At 36.8% G+C, this 24,185-nt stretch overlaps 1 protein-coding gene across 8 annotated transcripts in view; it reads right to left on the bottom strand.

The window, feature by feature from the left end:
- Positions 1 to 16,088: 16,088 nt before the first annotated feature.
- PLSCR1 (phospholipid scramblase 1) overlaps positions 16,089 to 24,185 on the bottom strand; it is a 29,885-nt gene continuing 21,788 nt past the window's right edge. For 5 of the 8 annotated variants that reach the window (XM_032408501.1, XM_032408502.1, XM_032408503.1 and 2 more), the window contains 2 exons: positions 19,425 to 19,586; positions 16,089 to 17,113 (listed from right to left, as the gene is read on the bottom strand). In XM_032408501.1, the coding sequence (XP_032264392.1) occupies positions 17,075 to 17,113; positions 19,425 to 19,586 (201 nt within the window). In that variant the 3' untranslated portion in view covers positions 16,089 to 17,074. The remainder of the gene's footprint in view (positions 17,114 to 19,424; positions 19,587 to 24,185) is intronic. The other 3 variants (XM_032408497.1, XM_032408499.1, XM_032408500.1) reach the window with 1 other exon arrangement.

Below are 24,185 nucleotides of genomic sequence, written 5' to 3'. Positions count from 1 at the left end.
ATATGCCAGTTATGGTGAAACTACGAGTCAATACCCTGCATATGAGTACCGACTGCCACTTTTACAGCAGCGGGCGGAGCATTGTTTTTCATTGTTATCCTGTGAACATAGGCACAGATTTAAATAAGCAAAACTCATTTACAAAATACAAGCTGACTATTGTTTCGATTGGCCTTTTTCTTCCTTAAATTATCTATCACTACGATGCAACTAATACTTATTAAAAATTCAACATTGCATAGCTTAAAACACTTCATAATTTTTTTTTTTTTTCAAAAGGAATACCACTTTTTGAAAGACAATCCTAAAAAGTCTCATACATACAAACACAAATCACATCTGGAAGCAAAAAAAAGTGTTTTTTATTTGTTGACTTTTTTTTTTTTTTTTAATTGGAGATGTACCAAGGAAGGGGAAAATGGGCATAAAGGAGGATATTCAGTGTACTTTCTTGCCCTGAATGAACAGTGAAGACCTATCAGATAAGGACAAGTTGATTGGCTAGTCATTTTGAGAAAATAAAAATCCCACGTTTATGAAATAATATACTTAAACCATTTTTTAAAGATTTTAATTTATTTATTTGACAGAGACAGAGACAGCACAAGCAGGGGGAGCGGCAGGCAGAGGGAGAGGGAGAAGCAGGCTCCCCGCTGAGTAGGGAGCCCGATGTGGGACTCGAACCCAGGATCCTGAGATTATGACCTGAACTGAAGGCAGACGCTTAAATGACAGAGCTACCCAGGTGCCCCGATTTTGATTCATTTTAAATGTTAAGTATGTGTTGTAAAATGGAGGATAACCAATGAAAGAACACCTTTGCTTCAGGTGCCCCGAAATAATATATTTAAAACACATTCTAACAATGGCAACCTAACAATGGTAGAAATGTTAAATAAATGTTGAACATCCTAAATATGTGTACTTGCATGATTCCCTTAAGTCTTACCTTCGGGGCGCCTGGGTGGCTCAGTTAAGCATCTGCCTTTGGCTCAGGTCATGATCCCAGGGTCCCGGGATCTAGCCCCGAATCGGGTTCTCTGCTCAGCATGGAGCCTGCTTCTCTTTCTCCCTCTGCCCCTCCCCCATTCATTCTCTCTCTCTCTCTCTCTCAAATAAATAAAATATTAAAAAAAATAAGTCTTACCTTTTAACAGCATAGTAAATGATGTTAACAAATTTATATGCCTGTTAATTATATGTGTGTGTGTGTGTGTAGTTATGTGTGTACACAGAGAGAAATACATTTGCTGTTTACATTTTCAAATTTCTTTCCCCAAGAAATATTACATTTCATTTGCTAAGGCAATGGTTCTCAAGTCTGGTGCCCAGATGAGGAGCACCAGTATCACCTTAGAAAGTGTTAGAATGCAAATTCTCAGGCAGTACCTGAGATCCACTAGTCAGAAATTCTGAGAATGGGCCCAGCAATTTGTATTTCATCAAACTTTCTCAGTAATTTTTATGCATGCTAATGTTTCACAATCACTGTGCCATAAGATCCTTAGCTGATGGGTTAGGTAGAATGGGTATGCTTGTTGCAAAGTGAAGTAGAAATTATATTTTTAAGCACTTTTTTAAAAAGTAAAGCAATTGAATAATTTCAGAAAAATTGAACAATGTGAGTGTGATAAATAATCTCAGATATCAAGCTAAAAATAGTATCTCACTTTAAAAGATAAATAATAATAGGTAACACCATTGTGGTACTTACTGTCAATGTGCCAGGCATGGTCCTAGGAACTTTTCATATAATAGCTCATTGAATCATCACAACAACCCATTGGTGTGTATTGAGAGTATTTCAAGGTGTGGCCACAAGTGAATGAACTGGTCCCCCCTATTACTATGCCCATTGAGACATGTGAGACACTGAGGCATAGAAAGGTTATATGATTTGTCCAAAATACAGAACTGATAGAAGGAAACAAGTCACAGAGCAAACAAGTAGCAGACATGGGGTACTAATCTAACTGGAAATTGCCATATTCTCACTTTTTTTTAAGTAGGCTCCATGCCCAGCATGGGCCCAATGTGCGGCTTGAACTCACAACCCTGAGATCAAGACCTGAGCTTTTTGGTGATGGATATTTATTAATTAATATTTGTTTTCTTCTTTAGTTTCTTTTTTCTGCTTTACTGAGATATAATTGACAACATTGTGAAGTTAAAGTTATGCAATGTGATCACTATATATATATAAACGATTATAACAATATGGTTAGTTAACATATCCATCACCTCACAGTTACCATTTTGTGTGTGCGTGCGTGCGTGTGTGTGTGTGTGAGTGATAACATTTAAGGTCTACTCTCAGCAAATTTCAGTTAACTAGAGTCACCGTGATGTACATTGGATCTTCCCCTCCATTCATTTTTAAGTATTTACACTGAGACTCCCTGTTCTCCACCCACCAAACCCACAGGTGGCTGGAACTTCTGGTAATTACAGAAGGACAAGGGCAGCAATCTAATTAAAGCCTGCTGTGACTGCTCTTATCACAGTCATCAGGAAATATACACCTATTTCTCCCAGGCCTGGGTTTCCCCCTTTGGTAGAACAGACTAGACAACATGTCCCCATTTATTGGAACAGGCCCAAACAGTCATGCCCTACATGATTTGTTAACTACACTGATTCTGACCTGAGTCAGCAGGGGAAACAAGAGGCTTGAGATGCTTAGAAACCTGTGAGCCTGCAAGTCAAGGCACTTTGCATACTTCAAATACTTTGTCTCTCCCTTAATTTCTGAAGCAATTTTCTCCTAAGACTTTCCCCTAGGAGGATACCAATAAGTCCACATGTGACTACACCTCTAAATGCTTGTGAACTAGTGCACATAGATTTCCCCTATTATAATGCCACTGTTACATGATGTGGTGGGTGCCCCATTGCCAGGGTCAGGGGAGTGAAGCTTATGTAGATTCAGCATGACTGAGACCTTACCCCAGCATGGCCAGATTCCCACTACCTTCTAACACTCCTGCAAGCATTCTTGGTTCTGCCTCCTTTCTCTCCTTGTTCTGCCTCACTCTCTGGCTAATGATTATCTATTCTCATGCATAATGAACTTAATATTAACTTAATTTAATTAATTTAATCTAACAGTAAGTAAAATAGATAGCTGTCCCTATTTCTATACAATAACAGATTGAATAATCTATATAGTACCATCTGCATTAATAGTATCTCTAAAACATTACTTATTTAAAAAAAATAAAACATTACTTATTTAGGTTCCACTTATATGAGGTGTGAATATAAAATAAAAACTATTCTACAAGTCATAAAAAGCCATCATACATTAGGTCCACACAACATATACTTCAGCCTCAAAACTTCTACTTTCCATCATTTTTTTCTAATAAGAAGCTTCAATATCCAATGATTTAAAAATTTGCACTGTGTATCCTAAAATATTTTGCATAAAATTGATAATGTTGGAGTAGGTAGCCTACTTAAATGACAAAATTTGACAAACTTCTAAAGTTTGTTTTGACTACCATATTTCTTTCTTACCGTGATTTAACTTGCTTGCTTCCAAAGTAAAACCAAGAAAAACTAAGATAAATAATAGATACCTGGTAAACTACTAGAGACTAATTCATTTTAACAAGACATTAAATATCCTGCTGTGGCATGCTCTTCCCCATTGTCTGCTCTATGGTCCATGGTTAAAAGGCAGATATTTAAAGGGACCAAATCAAAATAATATTCAAGAGAAAATACACTGTCAAGGAAATTTGAAGGGAATTACTGATATAAAAATATTGAGCATTTTTTCACACATATATGGATCAGGAGAGGAGGACAAGAAACAGAAAAAAATCTATGAAAGTTGATTCTGGTAAAGGAAAGTATCAGAAACCAGGGAAAAGGTAACAATTTATTGATATTGGAGTGCTTATTTATGTAAAATAAAATTAGGTATCTCTCACATTATACCCCCCCCCAAAAAAAAATCAGTTCCAAGTGGATTAATGCCCTATGAAATGCAAACCTGCAAAATAAAAACAAACACCTCAAAAATGTAAACCATGAAAACAGTAAACAAATATGGCTATTTAAATTTCTGCACAGGGGTGCCTGGGTGCCCTCAGTTGGTTAAGTGTCTGCCTTTAGCTCAGGTCATGATCTCAGGGTCCTGGGATCAAGCCCTGCTCCAGGTTCTCTGCTCAGCGGGGAGTCTGCTTCTCCCTCTCCCATTCCCCCCCTCCCCAGCTCTCTCTCTTTCTCTCAAACATATAAATAAAATCCTTAAAAAAATAAATTTCTGCACAAAAAAGACATCACAAATAATGTGAAAGAAAAGCCACAATCTGGGAGAAAATATTTGCAATGCATATAACTTATAAAAGATTGGTAATCTGAAAAAGAACTGCAAATCAATAGGAAAAAAATTAGCAAACCAACAGAAAAAAAAGATCCAAGTATGTAAAAAGGTAATTCGTATTAGAGGAAATACGAACATCCAACAAACAAACGAAAATATGTTCAAACTCCTAGAAATCTCAGAAATGCAAATTAAAACAATGAGATTTCTTTTAAAAATATCAGTTGACAAAAACCGAAAATATCAAGATGTGGTGGGTATGTAAAGCAATAGCAATACTCATATGCTACTGTTGAAACAATAAATTAGCATAACTGATTTGGAGAGCAATGTTAACAATATCTCATAATAATGAAGATGCTCATACTTTTAGAACTACCAATTCCGATAATAGGAATAGCTCTAGAGAACCTCTTCCATATGCATATAAGGAAACATGTATAGAAATATTCTGTAAGATTGATAATAGAGAAAAGTTAGTGTATTAGGATTCTCTAGAAAAACAGAATGAGGGAGAGGGATGGCAGAAGGGGAAGGTGAGAGGAGGGGAAGAGAGATTTGAGAGGGATGGCAGAAGGGGAAGGTGAGAGGAGGGGAAGAGAGATTTTAGGGAAATTGGCTCACATGATTGTAGAGGATGGCAAGTCCAAAATCTGTAGCATAGGCCAACAGATTGGAGACCCAGGGAAGAGATGATGCTGCAGTCTGAGTCCAAAAGGAGTATTTGGCAGAATTCTCTTTTCTTTGAGGGAGGTCAATCATTTTTAGTTAAGGTCTTCAACTGATAAGATGTGGCCCACCAATGTTATGGAGGGTAACTGGCTTTAGTCAAAGTCTACTTTAAATGGTAATCTCGTCTTAAAAATACTTTCACAGAATCATGTAGAATGTTTGACCAAATATCTGGATACCTAGGCCTACCCAAATTAACATAATATTAACTATCATAGTTAGCAACAACCAAAATGCCCATCCAGAACAGAATAGGTAAATACATGGTATTATAGTCATAAAACAGAATACTACATATAACCATAAAAGTGTACAAACCAGAGATACAAATATCAACATGGGCAAGGTACAAAAGAAAAAACAGTGAATGAAAAATTTCAATTGCAGAAGGTATATATAGTAAGATGCCATTTATATCTTTTTAAAGCCCATGAAAAGTAATACTATATGTTATTTATGGATATTTCTATGGAAATATGTATATATAAATATATACATATATTCACATGTATAATAAATATCCACATACACAATGGAAAGAATAATGGCCCCACAAAAATATCCATATTCTAAACCCTGTGTTATGTTACATAGCAAGGGTGAATTGAGTTGCAGATAGAATTAAAGCTGCTAATCAAGTAACCTTAAAATAGGGACATTATCCCTGATTACCCAGCATGGCCCAATGTTATCCCCAGGGTCCTTTAAATGTGGGAGAGAATGCAGAATTGGAGTCAGAGATAGAAATGCTACAATGGAAGCATTTGCTAGTTTTAGAGATGGAAAGAAGCTATAAGCCAAGGAATATAGGTGGCCTATGAAGATGGAAAAGGCAAGGAAAAGGATTGTACCCTAGTGCCTCCAGGAAGAATGAAACTCTTTCAATGTCTTGATTTTAATTTGGTATATTAGTCTGCTTAGGGTACCATAAGAAGATATCACAGACTAGGGGCGCCTGGGTGGCTCAGTTGGTTAAGCGACTGCCTTCGGCTCAGGTCATGATCCTGGAGTCCCTGGATCGAGTCCCGCATCGGGCTCCCTGCTCGGCAGGGAGTCTGCTTCTCCCTCTGACCCTCCCCCCTCTCATGTGCTGTCTCGCTCATTCTCTCTCTCTCTCAAATAAATAAATAAAATCTTTAAAAAAAAAAAAAAAATGCATTTACTCTTAAAAAAAAAAAAAAAAAAAAAAAAAAAAAAAAAAAAAAAAAAAAAAAAGAAGATATCACAGACTAGAAGGCTTAAAAACAGAAATTTGTTTTCTCACAGTCCTCAAGGTTGGAAGTTCAAGATCCAGGCCCCAGCATGATTGGTTTCAGATGAGAGCTCCCTTCCTGACTTGTAGATGCCCCTTTTGTATGTCCTCACAAGGCCTTTCTTTTTTTTTTTTTTTAAATTTTTTTTATTGTTATGTTAATCCCCATACATTACATCATTAGTTTTAGATATAGTGTTCCATGATTCATTGTTTGTGCATAACACCCAGTGCTCCATGCAGAACGTGCCCTCCTCAATACCCATCACCAGGCTAACCCATCCTCCCAACCCCCTCCCCTCTAGAACCCCCAGTTTGTTTTTCAGAGTCCATCGTCTCTCATGGTTCTTCTCCCCCTCCGATTTCCCCCCCTTCATTCTTCCCCTCCTGCTACATTCTTCTTCTTCTTTTTTTCTTTCTTAACATATATTGCATTATTTGTTTCAGAGGTACAGATCTGAGATTCAACAGTCCTGCACAATTCACAGCGCTTACCAGAACACATACCCTCCCCAGTGTCCATCACCCAGTCACCCCATCCCTCCCACCCCACCCCCCACTCCAGCAACCCTCAGTTTGTTTCCTGAGATTAAGAATTCCTCATATCAGTGAGGTCATATGATACATGTCTTTCTCTGTTTGACTTATTTCGCTCAGCATAATACCCTCCAGTTTTCTTGGTTTGTGTGCATGAAGAGAAGACACTAATCCTGTAAGATCAGGGCCACATCCTTTATGCTCATTTAAACTTAATTAGTTCCTTAGAGTGATTAAGTTACCATTGGTGTTAGGGCTTCAACATATGAATTTGTGGAAACACATTCAATTAATGATGACTAGTAAGACTCATTTCATACTTTTGGCCTCCAGAAGTTTAAGATAGTAAATTTGTATTGTTTAAAGCCACTAAGTTTGTAGTAGTTTGTTATAGCAGCAATAGTAGACTGATACAGATTTTGGGATCTGGAAGTGGGGTGCTACTGCAACAAATACCTAAAAATGTAGAAGTAGTTTTGGGATTTGGGAATGGGTAGAAGCTGGAAGAATTTTGAGAAGCATGATAGAAAAAGCCAAGATTGCCTTAAGCAGACTGTTCATAGAAATATGGATATAAGTGACTCTGCTCTCAGTACTCAGAAGGAACTGAGGAACACGGTAGAGAAAATACGTACTATTTTAGAGAACACATACCTCATCATGAATAGACTGATAGTAGAAATATGGATTTAAAGGCACCAAAGGCGCGGGCTCAGATGTAAATGAAGAACATTGGAAACTAGAGGAAAGGGGATATTTGTTAGATAATATCAGAAAGCTTAGCTGAACTGTATTCTGCAGTAACAGAATCTTACTATCTTACTCTTTTTAAATTAATAGGTATCTTAACAATCTTACTATCTTACTCTTTTTAAATTAATAGGTATCTTACAGGCAGCAACTTTGAGAGAGTGTACTCGCTATCTCTCTCTCTGTCAAATAAATAAATAAAATCGTAAAAAAAAAAAAAAAAAAGATATTCAATGAGTAGACAAACCTAATGATTCCAGTTAGAAACAGAGAGAATAAGGAATGTCATCCCAGTAAGTCAATTTCAATTAGTGTGTTTATCTTGATTCCCTTTGATAATTACCTTGATAATTGCATATGAATATGGTAATATAGGAGTACCTCAAACTTTTATCACTGATTTTAGCAACCATTAGTGTTTTCTTGCTGGAATCAAATTATGATGATAATTGCAAGTGGTGATTTTCTAATTCCATCATTTCTTCTACATTTTTTTTTTTAGTTGGCTTCTACTGCAAATAATAACTCTCCTTCCTTCTTTCTCACTTTCCTTCCTTTCTTTTCTTTTTTTGGAGGAGAAAAGTTCTTGGGGAGCCTTGAATCATACTTAAAAAGTGCCTTATTACTCTAGCTACTGGAGTAATGGTGATTAGTGTTTTCATTGTCACAAAGTAATTAATTATCAAAGGGAATCAAGATAAACACACTAATTGAAATTGACTTACTAGGATGACATTCCTTATCCTCTCTGTTTCTAACTGGAATCATTAGGTTTGTCTACTCGTTGAGTATCTTTTTTTTTTTTACGATTTTATTTATTTATTTGACAGAGAGAGAGATAGCGAGAGCAGGAACACAAGCAGGGGGAGTGGGAGAGGGAGAAGCAGGCCTCCTGCCGAGCAGGGAGCCCGATGTGGGACTCGATCCCAGGACCCTGGGATCATGACCTGAACCAAAGGCAGACGCTTAACGACTGAGCCACCCAGGTGCCCTCGTTGAGTATCTTTTGACTGAAAGATGTTATCAACCCTCCTCCCTGACACCCCATCACCCATCAACTGCCCTCCCATAAATACACCCAGACACAGCTCTGAGATTTCTAGCCAGTCCTAGGCCCTCTGTGAATGCCTGCTGCATGATGACATGATTAAAGAGATAAACTGGCCAAGTCCCCACAGTCTCGGACTTCAGACTACATTGAATTAGGGTATGGCCTCACAAGATTTTCAGTGTTTGCTTAAGACTGACACTTAAACTGAACATTAGAGAACACTCTGTCCCCCATTCCCCACTCCCAGGCTAACAAGAACTGAGTGAAAAGAACAGTGAATTACAGCTGGTGATGCTGCAAGTGACAGATTCTGAGGAGGAGACATTTAGTAAAACCCTCTGGCAAACTAATTCACATCTTGAATACTAAAAGAATTTGAAGCCTGAGGTGCACTGAGAATAACCGTAACAACAGACTACAAACTAAGCCCATTTCATAACCAGATAAACACAAGTACTGGACAACAGGCATACCACAATGAAAGGTGAGCTCATTGAGCATTAAAAAAATTCCGTGAGCTCTCCTATATGACATAGATTCTGTGATGCTGCCTCTTACTGCTTCTGATCAGGTGTTACTCAATTGCACTTTGTCCCATTACTGATGATCACTTCAATCACTTGATTATGGTGGGAGCTGCTAGGCTTTGCCGTAAAATTACTCTTCCCCCCTTAAAATTAAAAGGATTTCGTGGGGTAGTGATTTGATACTATAGGTCTCTTACTTCTCATCAAACTTTTAATTTGCACATTTATTTCTAAGTGTATCTGTAGGGATGTGTGGTATCCTATTTGATTCAATAGGTAATAATGCCTTGCTATTAATATTTTGATGCTCAAATTGTCTTTAATTTTGCTGGTGGTAGCCCTTTCATGATAGTTCTTTCATCCTTTAGACATGGCCCATCAAGCGCCTCCTTGCTTTTCTGTAAGTTGTTTGATGTTTGTCTTGTTCTTTTCCCTGACACAACTCTGGGATCAACCATTTCTTCAAGGGCCCAGTTCAAGTGGAGAGTGTATTTAGAAGCCAAAATTCAGAAAGTGATGGACAGAATGACAACCTGAGATGTGATGTTTTCCTTTGTTCTCTTCAGGGTAGAAGACAGGCAAAGAGGACCCCTGTTCTGAATGAGTCCATGACACTACATCTCTACAGGTCACATCATTCTGAGGGAAAGAATCTCTGAAATGGTATGGTCTCCACTTTAAAGCAGGCAAAGGAAAATGGGGGGACAAGGCCCCAAGTACCTTTATAGGATTTACTTTTTAGTCCCACATCCTTTTTCCTTTAAAAATGCTTGTGATTAAAGAATACTGAATTGATTGAACCCTATTGGTGAAGTAAGAAAAAATGAACCAGACTGGGAATATCATAGAAGCTAGGCCACAGAAACCCTTCCACTACAGCTTAACAATGTTTGCCATAGGACAGGCATGTGATAATTGTTTTATGAATAATCATAAATAGGTTATTTTGATTAATTTTGTCTGCTATGTAGTAAATCCATTCACCCAGAGACTACAGTCCATTTTGGTTGCAAATATATTTTCTTATATTTTTAAAGTGTTCTCTTGGCCCCATCTGATTTCTGCTTCTGAAATTCCTGTGGTGTATCAATTAAAATTGATATATCTTTTCCTCAGGAATCACCTTTTCTCTCTACCCTTTGAGTTTATCTGACTTCCTGGAGAATTTCTAAAATCCCTTTTACCTTATTGTGTTATTCTTCTACTTTATGCAATCTACTGTTCCAGTGTCTCCATCAAATTTTTCAACATTAAAATTTTGTCTCACCAGAATGTTCCTTTTTCTCTACTGCCTTTTCCAGAAATAAATATGCAGCATTCCTTCAAATCTCATTGAAATTATAAACTTGTGTACAAATGTCAGGACATTTGTTGCAATTCCTGGCAATTTTCTCATTTAAATTTCTAACTTTTCATGTGTGATGATTTTTCTCTTTATTAATGTTTCATGATAATATATTTTCCTAGTATTTGAACTTAAATGAGTTCTGCAGAGTGTGTGGTTTCTGCTCAACGCTTCCTTGCACATCCTTGAAGAGGGAAAGAACTGTTTACATCAGTTGTAGTTTTTTTTTTTCCCATGCAAAACGTGCCCTCCTCAATACCCATCACCAGGCTAACCCATCCTCCCACCCCCCTCCCCTCTAGAACCCTCAGTTTGTTTTTCAGAGTCCATCGTCTTTCATGGTTCGTCTCCCCCTCCGATTCCCCCCCTTCATTCTTCCCCTCCTGCTATCTTCTTCTTTTTTTTTTTTTCTTAACATATATTGCATTATTTGTTTCAGAGGTACAGATCTGTGATTCAACAGTCCTGCACGATTCACAGCGCTCACCATAGCACATACCCTCCCCAGTGTCTATCACCCAGCCACCCCATCCCTCCCACCCTAACCCCCACTCCAGCAACCCTCAGTTTGTTTCCTGAGATTGAGAATTCCTCATATCAGTGAGGTCATATGATATATGTCTTTTTCTGATTGACTTATTTCGCTCAGCATAACACCCTCCAGTTCCATCTACATCGTTGAAAATGGCAAGATCCCATTCCTTTTGATGGCTGCATAGTATTCCATTGTATATATATACCACTTCTTCTTTATCCATTCATCTGTCAATGGACATCTTGGCTCTTTCCACAGTTTGGCTATTGTGGACATTGCTGCTATAAACATCGGGGTGCACGTACCCCTTTGGATCCCTACATTTGTATCTTTGGGGTAAATACTCAGTAGCGCAATTGCTGGATCGTATGGTAGCTCTATTTTCAACTTTTTGAGGAACCTCCATACTGTTTTCCAGAGTGGTTGCACCAGCTTGCATTCCCACCAACAGTGTAGGAGGGCTCCCCTTTCTCCGCATCCCCGCCAACATCTGTCATTTCCTGACTTGTTAATTTTAGCCATTCTGACTGGTGTGAGGTGGTATCTCATTGAGGTTTTGATTTGGATTTCCCTGATGCCGAGCGATATTGAGCTCTTTTTCATGTGTCTGTTGGCCATTTGGATGTCTTCTTTGGAAAAATGTCTGTTCATGTCTTCTGCCCATTTCTTGATTGGATCATTTGTTCTTTGGGTTTGAGTTTAAGAAGTTCTTTATAGATTTTGGATACTAGCCCTTTATCTGATATGTCATTTGCAAATATCTTCTCCCATTCTGTCGGTTGTCTTTTGGTTTTGTTGACTGTTTCTTTTGCTGTGCAAAAGCTTTTTATATTGATGAAGTCCCAATAGTTCATTTTTGTCCTTGCTTCCCTTGCCTTTGGCGATGTTTCTAGGAAGAAGTTGCTGCGGCTGAGGTCGAAGAGCTTGCTGCCTGTGTTCTCCTTTAGGATTTTGATGGACTCCTGTCTCACATTGAGGTCTTTCAACCATTTGGAGTCTATTTTTGTGTGTGGTGTAAGGAAATGGTCCAGTTTCATTCTTCTGCATGTGGCTGTCCAATTTTCCCAACACCGTTTGTTGAACAGACTGTCTTTTTTCCATTGGACATTCTTTCCTGCTTTGTCCATTTGGTCCAGTGTGTCATTTAAAGTCTTTATTTCCTTGTTGATCTTTTGCTTAGATGATCTGCCCATTTCAGTGAGGGGGGTGTTAAAGTCCCCCACTATTATTGTATTGTTGTCAATGTGTTTCTTTGCTTTTGTTATTAATTGCCTTATATAATTGGCTGCTCCCATGTTAGGGGCATAGATATTTACAATTGTTAGATCTTCTTGTTGGATAGACCCTTTAAGTAGGATATAGTGTGCTTCCTCATCTCTTATTACAGTCTTTGGTTTAAAATCTAATTTGTCTGATATAAGGATTGCCACCCCAGCTTTCTTTTGCTGTCCATTAGCATGGTAAATGGTTTTCCACCCCCTCACTTTCAATCTGGGGGTGTCTTTGGGTCTAAAATGAGTCTCTTGCAGACAGCATATTGATGGGTCTTGTTTTTTTATCTAATCTGATAGCCTGTGTCTTTTGATTGGGGCATTTAGCCCATTTACATTCAGAGTAACTATTGAAAGATATGAATTTAGTGCCATTGTATTGCCTGTATATGGTCTGTGTTCCTTTCTGGTCTATGTTGCTGTTAGGGTCTCTCTTTGCTTAGAGGACCCCTTTCAAGATTTCTTGTAGGGCTGGTTTTGTGTTTGCAAATTCCTTTAGTTTTTGTTTGTCCTGGAAGCTTTTTATCTCTCCTTCTGTTTTCAATGACAGCCTAGCTGGATATAGTATTCTTGGCTGCATATTTTTCTCATTTAGTGCTCTGAATATATCATGCCAGTCCTTTCTGGCCTGCCAGGTCTCTGTGGATAGGTCTGTTGCCAATCTAATGTTTCTACCATTGTAGTTTACAGATCTCTTCTCCCGAGCTGCTTTCAGGATTTTCTCTTTGTCTCTGAGACTCGTAAGTTTTACTATTAGATGTCGGGGGGTTGACCTATTTTTATTGATTTTGAGAGGGGTTCTCTGTGCCTCCTGGATTGTGATGCCTGTTTCCTTCCCCAAATTAGGGAAGTTCTCTGTTATAATTTGCTCCAATATACCTTCTGCCCCTCTCTCTCTTTCTTCTTCTTCTCTGATCCCAATTATTCTAATGTTGTTTTGTCTTATGGTATCGCTTATCTCTCGAATTCTGCCCTCGTGATCCAGTAGTTGTTTATCTTTTTCTCAGCTTCTTTATTTTCCATCATTTGGTCTTCTATATCACTGATTCTCTCTTCTGCCTCATTTATCGTAGCAGTTAGTGCCCCCATTTTTTATTGCACCTCATTAATAGCCTTTTTGATTTCGACTTGGTTAGATTTTAGTTCTTTTATTTCTCCAGAAAGGGTTTCTCTAATAACTTCCATGCTTTCTTCAAGCTACTATCTTTAAAGTGATGATTCTGAACTCTAGATCCAACATCGTACTAATGTCCGTATTGTGTAGGTCCCTGGCAGTCGGTACTACCTCTTGTTCTTTTTTGTTGAGGTGATTTTTTCTGTCTTGTCATTTTGTCCAGAGGAGAATAGGTGAATGAGAGAAAAAAATGCTAACAGGGTAACAACGTCCCCAGAAAATACACTCTAAACAAATCAGAAAAGACCTGAAGCCGGGGGAAAAGAAAGGGAAAGAAAGAAAAAAGAAAAAGGAAAAAGAAAGAAAAAGTAAAAGATAGAAACAAACAAAAACAGAACAAAACAAAACAAAAAAAACCCAGAATATGATCAAATATGCTCAGGCTGGTGCATAGATCAGTGCCACCCACTAGATTTTGGGTGTATTTTGGTCTGTTAGAAGAAAGTGCCTCCCAAAATTTTAAAGAAAGAAAAACTTACATATGTACAAAAATAAGGGTTGATATGATGAAGGGATGGAATATGACTGTAAAGATGAAAATTATAAAAAATTTTATAAAAGGAATTGATAAGAAGTTGTTTGAAAAAAGAAAGAAGAGGATTTAAGAAAAAAAAAGAAACAAAAAAAGGCAGAGAATGTGATCAGGCAGGAGAGTAGAACAAAACCATAAACTAGAGATTTAGGGTATATTTTGATCTGCTAGAAGAAACTATCTCAAAATTTTAAAGAGAGAACAACTTATATATATATATGCCAAAAATACGGGTAACTACTATGAAGGGATAGAATATGACTCTAAAAATGAAAAATAAAAATGTTTTTTAAAAAAGGGATTGATAAGATGTTGGTTGACAAAGGGAAAAAGAAAAATTCAAAAAAAAAAAGTTAAAAAAAATTAACTTTGAAAGACTAAAGAATCATGGTAAAAAAGCCATGGATTCTATGTGCATTATTCCCCTGGTGCTGGAGTTCTGCCGTTCTCATTGATCAGTAAACTTGGTCTTGGCTGGCTGCTCTTGCTGATCTTCTGGGGGAGGGGCCTGTTGCCGTGGTTCCCAAATGTCTTTGCCAGAAGCGGAATTGCCCAGCCCTTGCCGGGTTGGGGCTAAGTAATCTGCTTGGGTTTGCTCTCAGGAGCTTTTGTTCCCTGCAAGCTTTCCGTACAGCTTTGGAGACTGAGAGTGAAAATGGCGGCCTCCCAATCTCCGCCCCAGAGGAGCCAAGAACTCGGGGCCCCGCTCCTCAGTGAGCCCCCAGAGAAAAGCCGTCAGTCACTCCCGTCTCCCCGGTCTCCGGCCGCACTCCGTGCTCACCCGGCCTGTGACCAAGCGTTTCTATCTCTGGCACCCAACCCCATGTGGGGTCTCCAAACCCAGCAGATCCCTGCGGTGCGCTCCCACACCACTGCTCCCCGGGTTGGAAGGGAAGTCTCCCCCGATCTGCCACTTGTTGGGTGCCTGCTGGAGGAGCAGTGGCCCGACTGTGCCGCGGATCATGGTTTATGGCAACCCCGAGCTGAGAGCCCACTCCTCGGCTCTGTCTCTGCAGCCGGCTTCCCTGCTCCAATACCTGGGAGCTCTGCCGCACTCAGACATCCCCGGTCTTTCTGTGACCCCAAGGGTCCTGAGACCACACTGTCCCACGAGGGTTCCACCCCCCACTTAGCCACCGGAGCGACGTCCCTCAGCGGAGCAGACTTCTGAAAGTTCCGATTTTGTGCTCCACGGCTCTATCACTCGCCAGAAGCAGCTGACTGAGGCCCCGTCTCCCGCTGTCTATCCTCCCGAATATCACCTCGGATTCACTTCTCCGCACGTCCTACCTTCCAGAAAGTGGTCGCTTTTCTGTTCAGAGAGTTGTTGCTATTCTTTTCTTCGATCTCCTGTTGAGTTCGTAGGTGTTCAGAATGGTTTGATCCCTATCCAGCTGAATTTCTGAGACCAGACGAAATCCAAGTCTCCTACTCCTCCGCCATCTTGCTCCACCCCCCTAGATCAGTTGTAGTTTTATTTTGCTTAACTAGAGTTCCTGAATCTTATGCAGAGAACGGGGAGGAGGAGAAGGAGAGCAGAGGGAAAATGAAAGTAAGATGTAGCCACTAAGAAACAGCAATGAAAGTATCTTCATTTTATCTGGCACGCTGTCTGTACCAACTGTAAACTCAACACGAGTGTCTCAGTTACACCTCATTATTGGAATCTGGCATGGGGGCCGGCTGTCTGGGCTAATGAAAGGTCGTCACTTTCCCTGTAGCTCCCCTGCCATCCCAATGTTCTCAACACTAGGAGCTAGTGGTGTTGCTGGAGTTCTGCTAAAGATGAACGGGAGTCTCTCCCCCCAAGTCCTTATTTCCTAAACACACTTTTTCTTTGCATTAGTTAAATTGTGAGTTAGACGTATCCTCTTTCCTACAAAATAGAGTATAAAAATTCCTTTAAATTTCTGACAGGTAGAAATATTACTTTACAGCACTGGTATGGATTTTAATAAAGATCATCATATGCTTTTGCTACTTTTAAAGGAGATCTGAAAGGGAACAGGTGGTAAATGTGTAATGTTCAGAATACCATCTAAATTGACTATTCACAGTTTATTTAAAAATAAAAATCAAATATGCAAAGAAATGTATGAATAATTTTTAAATCAGTTATTTGATTGTTGGTGTAAATAATCTAACAGACCATTACTGAAGTTTCTACTCAGATGAATATATATGTTCTATTTAATACCTGAGTGACCTCATAACTATTATGCTCTATGAATGATAAAATGAATACAGGAGCTAACCATTCATTCCATGTGTAAATAATTACTTCAAAAATTACAACAATGTTCCAGTTTTATAGTGAGTCTTTAAATGTGTTCTTCTTTAGGACATATCTTTTTCATTGGAAATCATTAAAACATCAGTAATATTGTCTTGTCAATACGAAAATCTTTTTATAGTAGCAGATTAGCTTATAAAAGAAATTAAATATACTGTAATTTGCTGAACAAAAAAAATACACATTTTATGTTCCTTGGTAATATGAATATTAAGTATTATTTTGACATTGTAAAGGAAACTGAAATTATATTGATTTTTAACTTATGTGAATATATGGTATTTGCAAAGTAACAGTTGTTACACATGTGAAGTAAATTGGAACTATATTTAATAAAATGTAACTTTTTATATTAAAATTACTTTGATAAGGCTTTAAATAATTTTCTCTAAAAATTGAAAATAAAAGAGATTATAGTTCAAAACAATTTACCATGGGAAGTTTCATGATTGAATGTAAAAATTCCCACGTCCTTTCTCCAAAATACATAAAGAAAAAGAAAATGTATGACATAAAAGAAATGCATAAAAACATTTATAAGTAAGTGATACAGAAAATAAACTCATAATTTGAAAAGTCATATATAACAGGAGCTTCAGGCATCACAGTAGAATTCACATATGCTATAAGTCATTTCAATAAAGAAAAAAAAACAGTGAGCTTTTCTTTTACATAGTCCCAATCAATACACAGACTTCAAACTTTCTGAGGAGACTTTCATTAATCCACTACCACACTCCTTTTATTCTCTGTTTCCACTCCTTTCAAAAAACATGAAGTCCTAGATAAAAACAAAAATACAGAAATGAGTTTTCAGCAACAAAGTAGGGAACATCTGGGAAAAGTTGATAGCTTTCAAATATAATAACATGTAAATCCTGTAATTCTATTCACTTACTGATTACCTGCATGAATTTAATTTATTATCTGGTAATTTTTCTAAATTTCACTTTTTCTCATGCCACTCAGAATATTCCTATTTTTTATCTTTCTTCCTTAACTTTTTGTACTCCTTCTCTAGTAATACAACTTTTCTTAAGACTGGAATTCAATGTACAACTTTCAGATTTTCTCAGGAGAATGACAGCCATCTTAGAGGTAGCATGCATCTTAGATTTTTTTGGCCCAGTTTTATGATGTCTCTCGCAAACTTGTCCACTGTGTTCCCCAACTTGTCTCACTACATCAGTGTCTAATCAGACCCCCTTCCCTATGACTTTCATCAAATCCTATGGATTTTCTCTCACATCTATCATTTTCCTTTATCTGTTCACACAGAAATAATTTAATCCTTATCATCATCCACTTGCAATTGCACAATTGTTAATTTTACCTCTCATCAATCCATTTCTTACATAGTCACCAGGATTTATCTTTCTGAGATTTGGATTTATAGCTTTTTATTTATACCTAGTTTAAAACCAACCAATTAAATAATTTTCACTATCTTCCCCACATCTACAAGAAGTTGTCCAATCTTTAAAAGTCCTTTAGAAGAGGCCCAATGTACACCACAGTCATTTCCTAATAACCCCACCACAACTCCCAACCCCATTTCTCATCTATCCAAACACCCCAAACTGTCCTCTCTTCCCTTTATACACCACATCTTTGGTTATTGTGTGTGTACCTCTGGTCAAACAGTTTCCTAAGGTTAAATTTAATTTTACTTTTCACGTGAAATAAACAGTGAAAACAGTTTTTAAACCGAACTGTGATTATATTTAAAACTTTATACAGAAAACATCGAGCCTATCCCAAATTAGATAGAATAGCAAAATAAAATCCTAATGGCCACTCACCAAGTTTTAATAATTATTAACATGACCAATCTTGGTTCATTAATTACTCTATCTCCTAAATCCCCCTGCCCTCACCCTCATTATTTAAAAGCAAATCTGTGATATCATACCATTTTATGCTGAAATTCAACTTCAGTGTGTGCCCCTAAAAATTTGGACTCTTTTGTTTTTATATAAGCCCAATATCATTAGCATATTTTTTAAAAATAATAATCTATTAATATCATCAAATAGCCAATGTTCAAATTTCTCTGAATTCCTTCTAAATGTCTTTTTATATTCATTTGTTCAAATCAGTATCTAAATACCGTCTATAAATTGCATTAAGTTGAGGTCGCTTAAGTTTCTCTCTCTTTTTATATAATTTTTATCTTTTCATTTTACTGACACTTATTTGTTGAAGTAACTGGATTCTTTTTCTGTATATTTTCTCACTTTTTAGTGTTTTTGGCATTGCATCCCCATGACAGTGTTTAAGATGTTCATCTAGTGGCTCCAAACCTTCCTTGCATATTGGAATCACCTGATGCTCTAAACAGCTTGCAGGCTTGGTCCCACTTCAGATATTTTGATTTACTATCTGGATGCAGTCTTGACAAAGGGAGTTTGATAGCTATCCAGGTGTTTCTACTGAGCAGCTAGGGTTGGAAACTCTTGCTCTGTCCCAGGAGTCCTTGATTTGGGCTGCATATGGAGTCACCTGGGGAACTATACAAACTTCTAATTCTGAGCCTCTAATTTAGTTAAACTGGGGTACAGCCTGATCCTTGTGGTTTTTTTAAAGTTCCCTGGCTGATTAAATGTGAAGATAAGTTCAGAATCACAGCTCTATCCCACATAATTCCTTTCAAATGGCAGTTCTACTTAATGGCTTGATTGGATGTTTACTCTTATTGCAGTTTGCACTCCTGTATTAGATGATTTAATTTAATAATGAATCAGGACAAAATCTTGTTTTACTGAGTCTATTCCATGTAAGCCCAAATTCAAACTCTTTTTCACAGTACTGACTTCAATTTTTAAATAAAAACCCCAAAGACCAGGGCCCCTCAACACATGAGGTCCTCCTGTTACCAAATGAAACTGCATAGACTCTCCAGAGAAACTAGTCACCTGCAAACCCAGAATACCAGGAGATAATGAAATTTCAGAGCTAGAATTAAAAGGGGCCCCCTTGGAATAAAACCTATAAATTTAACAAGGTCATTTAAAAATGTACAACTTACTAAATCATTTCAGAATGATACTAGAAAAACCATCTAAACCCAAGATTAGCAAGAATAGACTCACAATGAGGAAACATGCACCGAGCATCACAGCTTTCATTTTCACATCAAGGTCTAAAGGGAACTGGATGCCAAAGTTATCAGCATCTGTAAATGCTTCTCTCATGAAACCAGTCCACTGCTTGGAAATCTTTCCAACCACATTTTCTTCATCAAGAGATTTAATCTAAAATGAAAAAAAAAAAACATTCTTAATGAATTCTAGAAAACTAGTAACAAACTAAAAGTTGAAATAAAGTGAAATATCACTCTATCAAAATTATGTGCAATACTTAACTATGAACATTATATCACTCATTAAATGTATATAGATTCTTGTATCTACTTTTAGATGCATGAAAAAAGAAACCTGTTTCTTTGTTTCAGAGAACTTAACATGAAAGTAGTTTTGCTTAAATATTTAACATTTTCTATTCTACATTAAGACAGTAATTGATGAATTGAGTTGATCTAAAACAAAATTTAAGCAGAAAAAGATACAAATATAAAACGTTTCTTTGGTGAAATTTCTAGAAGCCATCAGGAAGGTATTAAATTAATCCCCCATGCTGTAAGAGAAGCACAGAGAGTTTACATAAGTTGAGTGTTTAAATGTGATGGGAGGGTTCATTACCACCATCAGTAGGAAAATATGAAATGCAAAGAGCCTGGAAAAGAAGACTGGCAGTTTTGAGTAAAGGAAAATAACCAATAAGTAACTTGATGGGATGCCACAGGTCAAGAGTTGGGGTAAGACTGAACAGTGGGGTGGATGGACAGTGAACAACAAAAAGGACAGATGATAAAAAGAGCTCCAAAGTAAAATTTTCTAATTTTACAATTCTGCCTGAGGAAAGCCCAGGGCCATCTTAAAGAGTTGAACATTTTGTGGCTGGACAAATGCACCTCACCAAGTAGGTATGTGGGGGGATGAATGTAGCCCACACTTATCATGGTATGTGCATGCAGAGTTACGTCAAACCAGGAAGAGAAGTGTCCTTTTCAAATGTGCACAAGGTACCACAAGTGCTAGCAACACCCACAGAAGCCCTAGCTCAGGTTGAGAACAGCAAAATAAATGTGGGGAAACTAGGGGTACCTGGGTGGCTCAGTCAGTTAAGTGTCTGCCTTTGGCTCAGGTCATGATCTCAGGGTCCTGGGATTGAGTCCCACATCGGGCTCCATTCTCAGCGGGAGCCTGCTTCTCCCTCTCCCTCTGTTGCTCCCCCTGCTTGTGCTCTCTCTCTCTGACAAATAAATAAAATCTTTAAAAAAATGCAGGGAAATTAAAAACAGCTGACTCATTTTATTTTGGCATGGGTGGATGGGTTCTTTACAAATCTGAAATAAACTTCTAACTTGACTGTGATAGCATAGATTACTGTTCAGCAAATATTCATGCACTACCCTCCCCCACCAACTGAAGGCCCAGTATATGTCCCTGTACACTGATATTTAGGGTTGGCCATATGACTTGCTTGACTAATGGAATGTTAGTAGATGTGACATGAGCAGAGGCCTCAAACATGGTTAAGTAGTTTGGCCTGGCTCTTGCTCTCCAGTGATCAGCCACTAGAAATACATGATCCAGGTAGCTGCATTTGCTACAGTTCCAGAATGAATAACCTGGAGTAGACCTGAGGCCAACTTACAGCCCAAATCAGAGCCATCTAGCTTGAGCCTGGGTATATTCCCTGAGACACAATTGACCTGCATATCCATTAGCATGAGAATAAATACCTATAGTTTTAAGCCACTGAGCTTTAGGGGTTATTTGTTATGCAACATTATTGTGGCTAAACAGACTAATACAAATTCCTCTTGCATACCTGTGTTTTTTGTTTGTTTGCTTTTAAAGATTTATTTATTTATTTGAAAGAGAGAGCGTAAGTGGGAGGGGCAGAAGGAGAGGGAGAGAGAATCTCAAGCAGACTCCACACTGAGCACGGAGCCTGACACGGGGCTGGATCCCAGGACCCTGAGATCATGACCTGAGCTGAAACCAAGAGTCAGATACTTAACCAACTGCACCACCCAGGCGCCCCTGTATTTTATACATTAATAGCTGTCATCAGCATTTGAAGCTAGTAATAAAATCTTATATTTATTTTTAAATTTAGTCATTTTTAATTTCTGAAGTATTTTTTAAATGAAATATACAAAAGATAATTTATAAGCCACCATAATCCTACCACTAGATTTAACCAATATTGACTTTTCTCCTTTTTATTCCTATAGTAAGAAATTTAAAAATTTACCAAAATTTATGTAAGTAGAACATGTAATTTTTTATGAAAAGGCTCAGAAATGTGAATAATGATTTATAACTGGAAAGTAAATAGGATTAGATAATTTTTAGCTAAATTCTAGGTATTTAAAAATGGAAAATTTATACAATAAAATGATTGCAACTTCTAGAAATAATAAACTAATATTATATACCTATACATTTGTACTGATGATAGTGGTATTCTAAAAATAAATCTATAGGCTCATCTTATAATATAAATATAAATGCAAAAAATTCAAATAGAACATTAGTACATAAAACCTAGGTAAGTATCAAAAGAATATAGTGTAATAAATTGTATAATGCTAGGATACCATATAATTCAAAACATTGGTATATCAGATGCTGAAAAAGTATTTTATTTATTAGCTAATTAAGCATTTATATAACATTTAGCATATGTATAACATATAAATGCTTTATAAGTATCAGGTGATTTTTCCCCTCACAGTATCTTTACAAAATATGTACTATTATTAAACACAGTTTTCATATGGAAAAACTGAGGCAAGTAGAGGTTAAATAATTTGTCTAAGTTCACATATAAGGAGTCGTGGGGAGGATTTCAAACCCAGGCACTCTGTTCCAGAATCTACAAACATGACCACTCTGATACCCTGCTTTTAGATACTTAGGTATCAATTCTTAATAAAAATCTAGGTCAGGGGTCAGCAAACAATGATCAGTGGGCCAAATCTAGCTTACCCACCTTTTTTGTAAAAAAGTCATATTAGGACACAGTTATATGCAGTATTTATATATTGTCTGTAACTATTTTCATGCTACAATGACAGACTTGAATAGTTGCACACAATGACCATATGACCCATAAAGGCTAAAATGTTTTCTATCTCATCTTTTAATTTTTTTTTTTTTTTTTTTGCTAATTCCTACTCTAGGTAAAATAGGACTAGAAAAACAATATGAAAAATAATAGTCAATGTCTTTTTAAATTGTGAAACATTTCAATTGAAGTCATCAACTTGGCAGGTATTCTCACAATTGGCATTACTATTCAGTTTTGCCGCTGAAGTAGACTAGAAAAGAAAATGAGCTAATTGGTAAATAAACATGAGAAGTTAAAATGATTTCACTTTGCTCTGTAATTTTTAACTAGAAAAAACAAGTATAAATAAGCAAAAATGTTTCTTAAGTTAAATACTAGAATCCAGTCAGACGACTGGATAAAAGGTAAAAAAATAGCCTTTTTCAATATTAAGAATAAGTACCTAATACATCTATATTCCTTCTTAATAGTGATAATGCCTATAAATTACTTAGGAAAATTTTAACAAAAAAGATAGAGGTTCTATATAAAGAAACCCATCTGATCTTATGAAGAATATAAAATTAGATATGAATGAATAAAAAGACATAACACTTCTGGGATGAGACAGGTTTAGCATCATAAAAATGCTAATTTTTTAAAAATAGTATACAGATTTAATACAATACTAATAGGATTCTAACTTTTGAAAAATTGCCTTAATATTCACAGGAAAGGAAAAATCTGATAGTAGCAAAAAATATGATAAAGAAGAATATAAGTGGCTGTTTGGCTACGACTAGATATAGAATACATCATTAAGTTGCCATAATTGAATCATAAGGCACTGTTGTAAGAACAGATAATTAGATCAATGAAACAGAGGAGAATCTAGAAATAGATTCCATTATTTATGGGAATTTAATGTACAGTATTTCAATTCAGCAAGGAATGAATACTTAATAAATTGTGATGACACAGCTGTCTAGCCATCTGAAGGAAAACAATGTTTGATCCTATCTTCTACAAATAAAATTCCTGGTAAGTTAAAGATTTAAATATAAAAAGATTAAAAAAGGAGTAAATAAAATATAAAGTTGGGGATAACTTCATAATCAAGACAGGAGAATGAGAAGATATTAAAATAGATATATGCGACTATATATGACACATATTTGTATATAAATATAAAAATATAAATAAATACATATATATAAGTTCCACAAAGAAAGGGTAGATTTGTGGAAACTATTTGCAGATCAGAGGACAGATGCAGGGTCAATGTCTTCAACATATAAATTACATTTATAAATTGACAAGAAAAAAGTAAACAACCCAATAAAAATACAGGCAATGGATATGAATAGACAATTCAAAGAGAGCAAACACAAGTAGCCAGTCAAGTTAGAGTAAAATGTTCATAATCCCTAATGGTCAGGGAATTACATATTAGAGATAACCTTCCCCCCTCCCACTTGCTGATTTTCAATTTCCCTTTTTAGTTTGAAGTTTGCAGTTCAAGTTGTATCTGGGTGTCATTTCTTCTTCTAACTCAAAACTCCTTGTACTTCTTGAATCTGAGAAACCATGGTATTAAGTCTGCATGATTTTATCCATTTATCTCTTTGAATATTATCTTGGCACATTCTCTGTATTCTCTTTTTCTGTGACTTCTCTTTGGCACATGCAAGAGTAGTTTCTTCTAGCTTTCACAATCCTTTAAATTTTTT

This window comes from Phoca vitulina, unplaced genomic scaffold (assembly GCF_004348235.1).
Source record: "Phoca vitulina isolate PV1807 unplaced genomic scaffold, GSC_HSeal_1.0 scaffold10, whole genome shotgun sequence".
Classification (NCBI taxonomy): Eukaryota; Metazoa; Chordata; class Mammalia; order Carnivora; family Phocidae; genus Phoca; species Phoca vitulina.
Note: the sequence above shows the minus strand (reverse complement) of the source record. Positions and strands in the feature narration are given on the sequence as shown.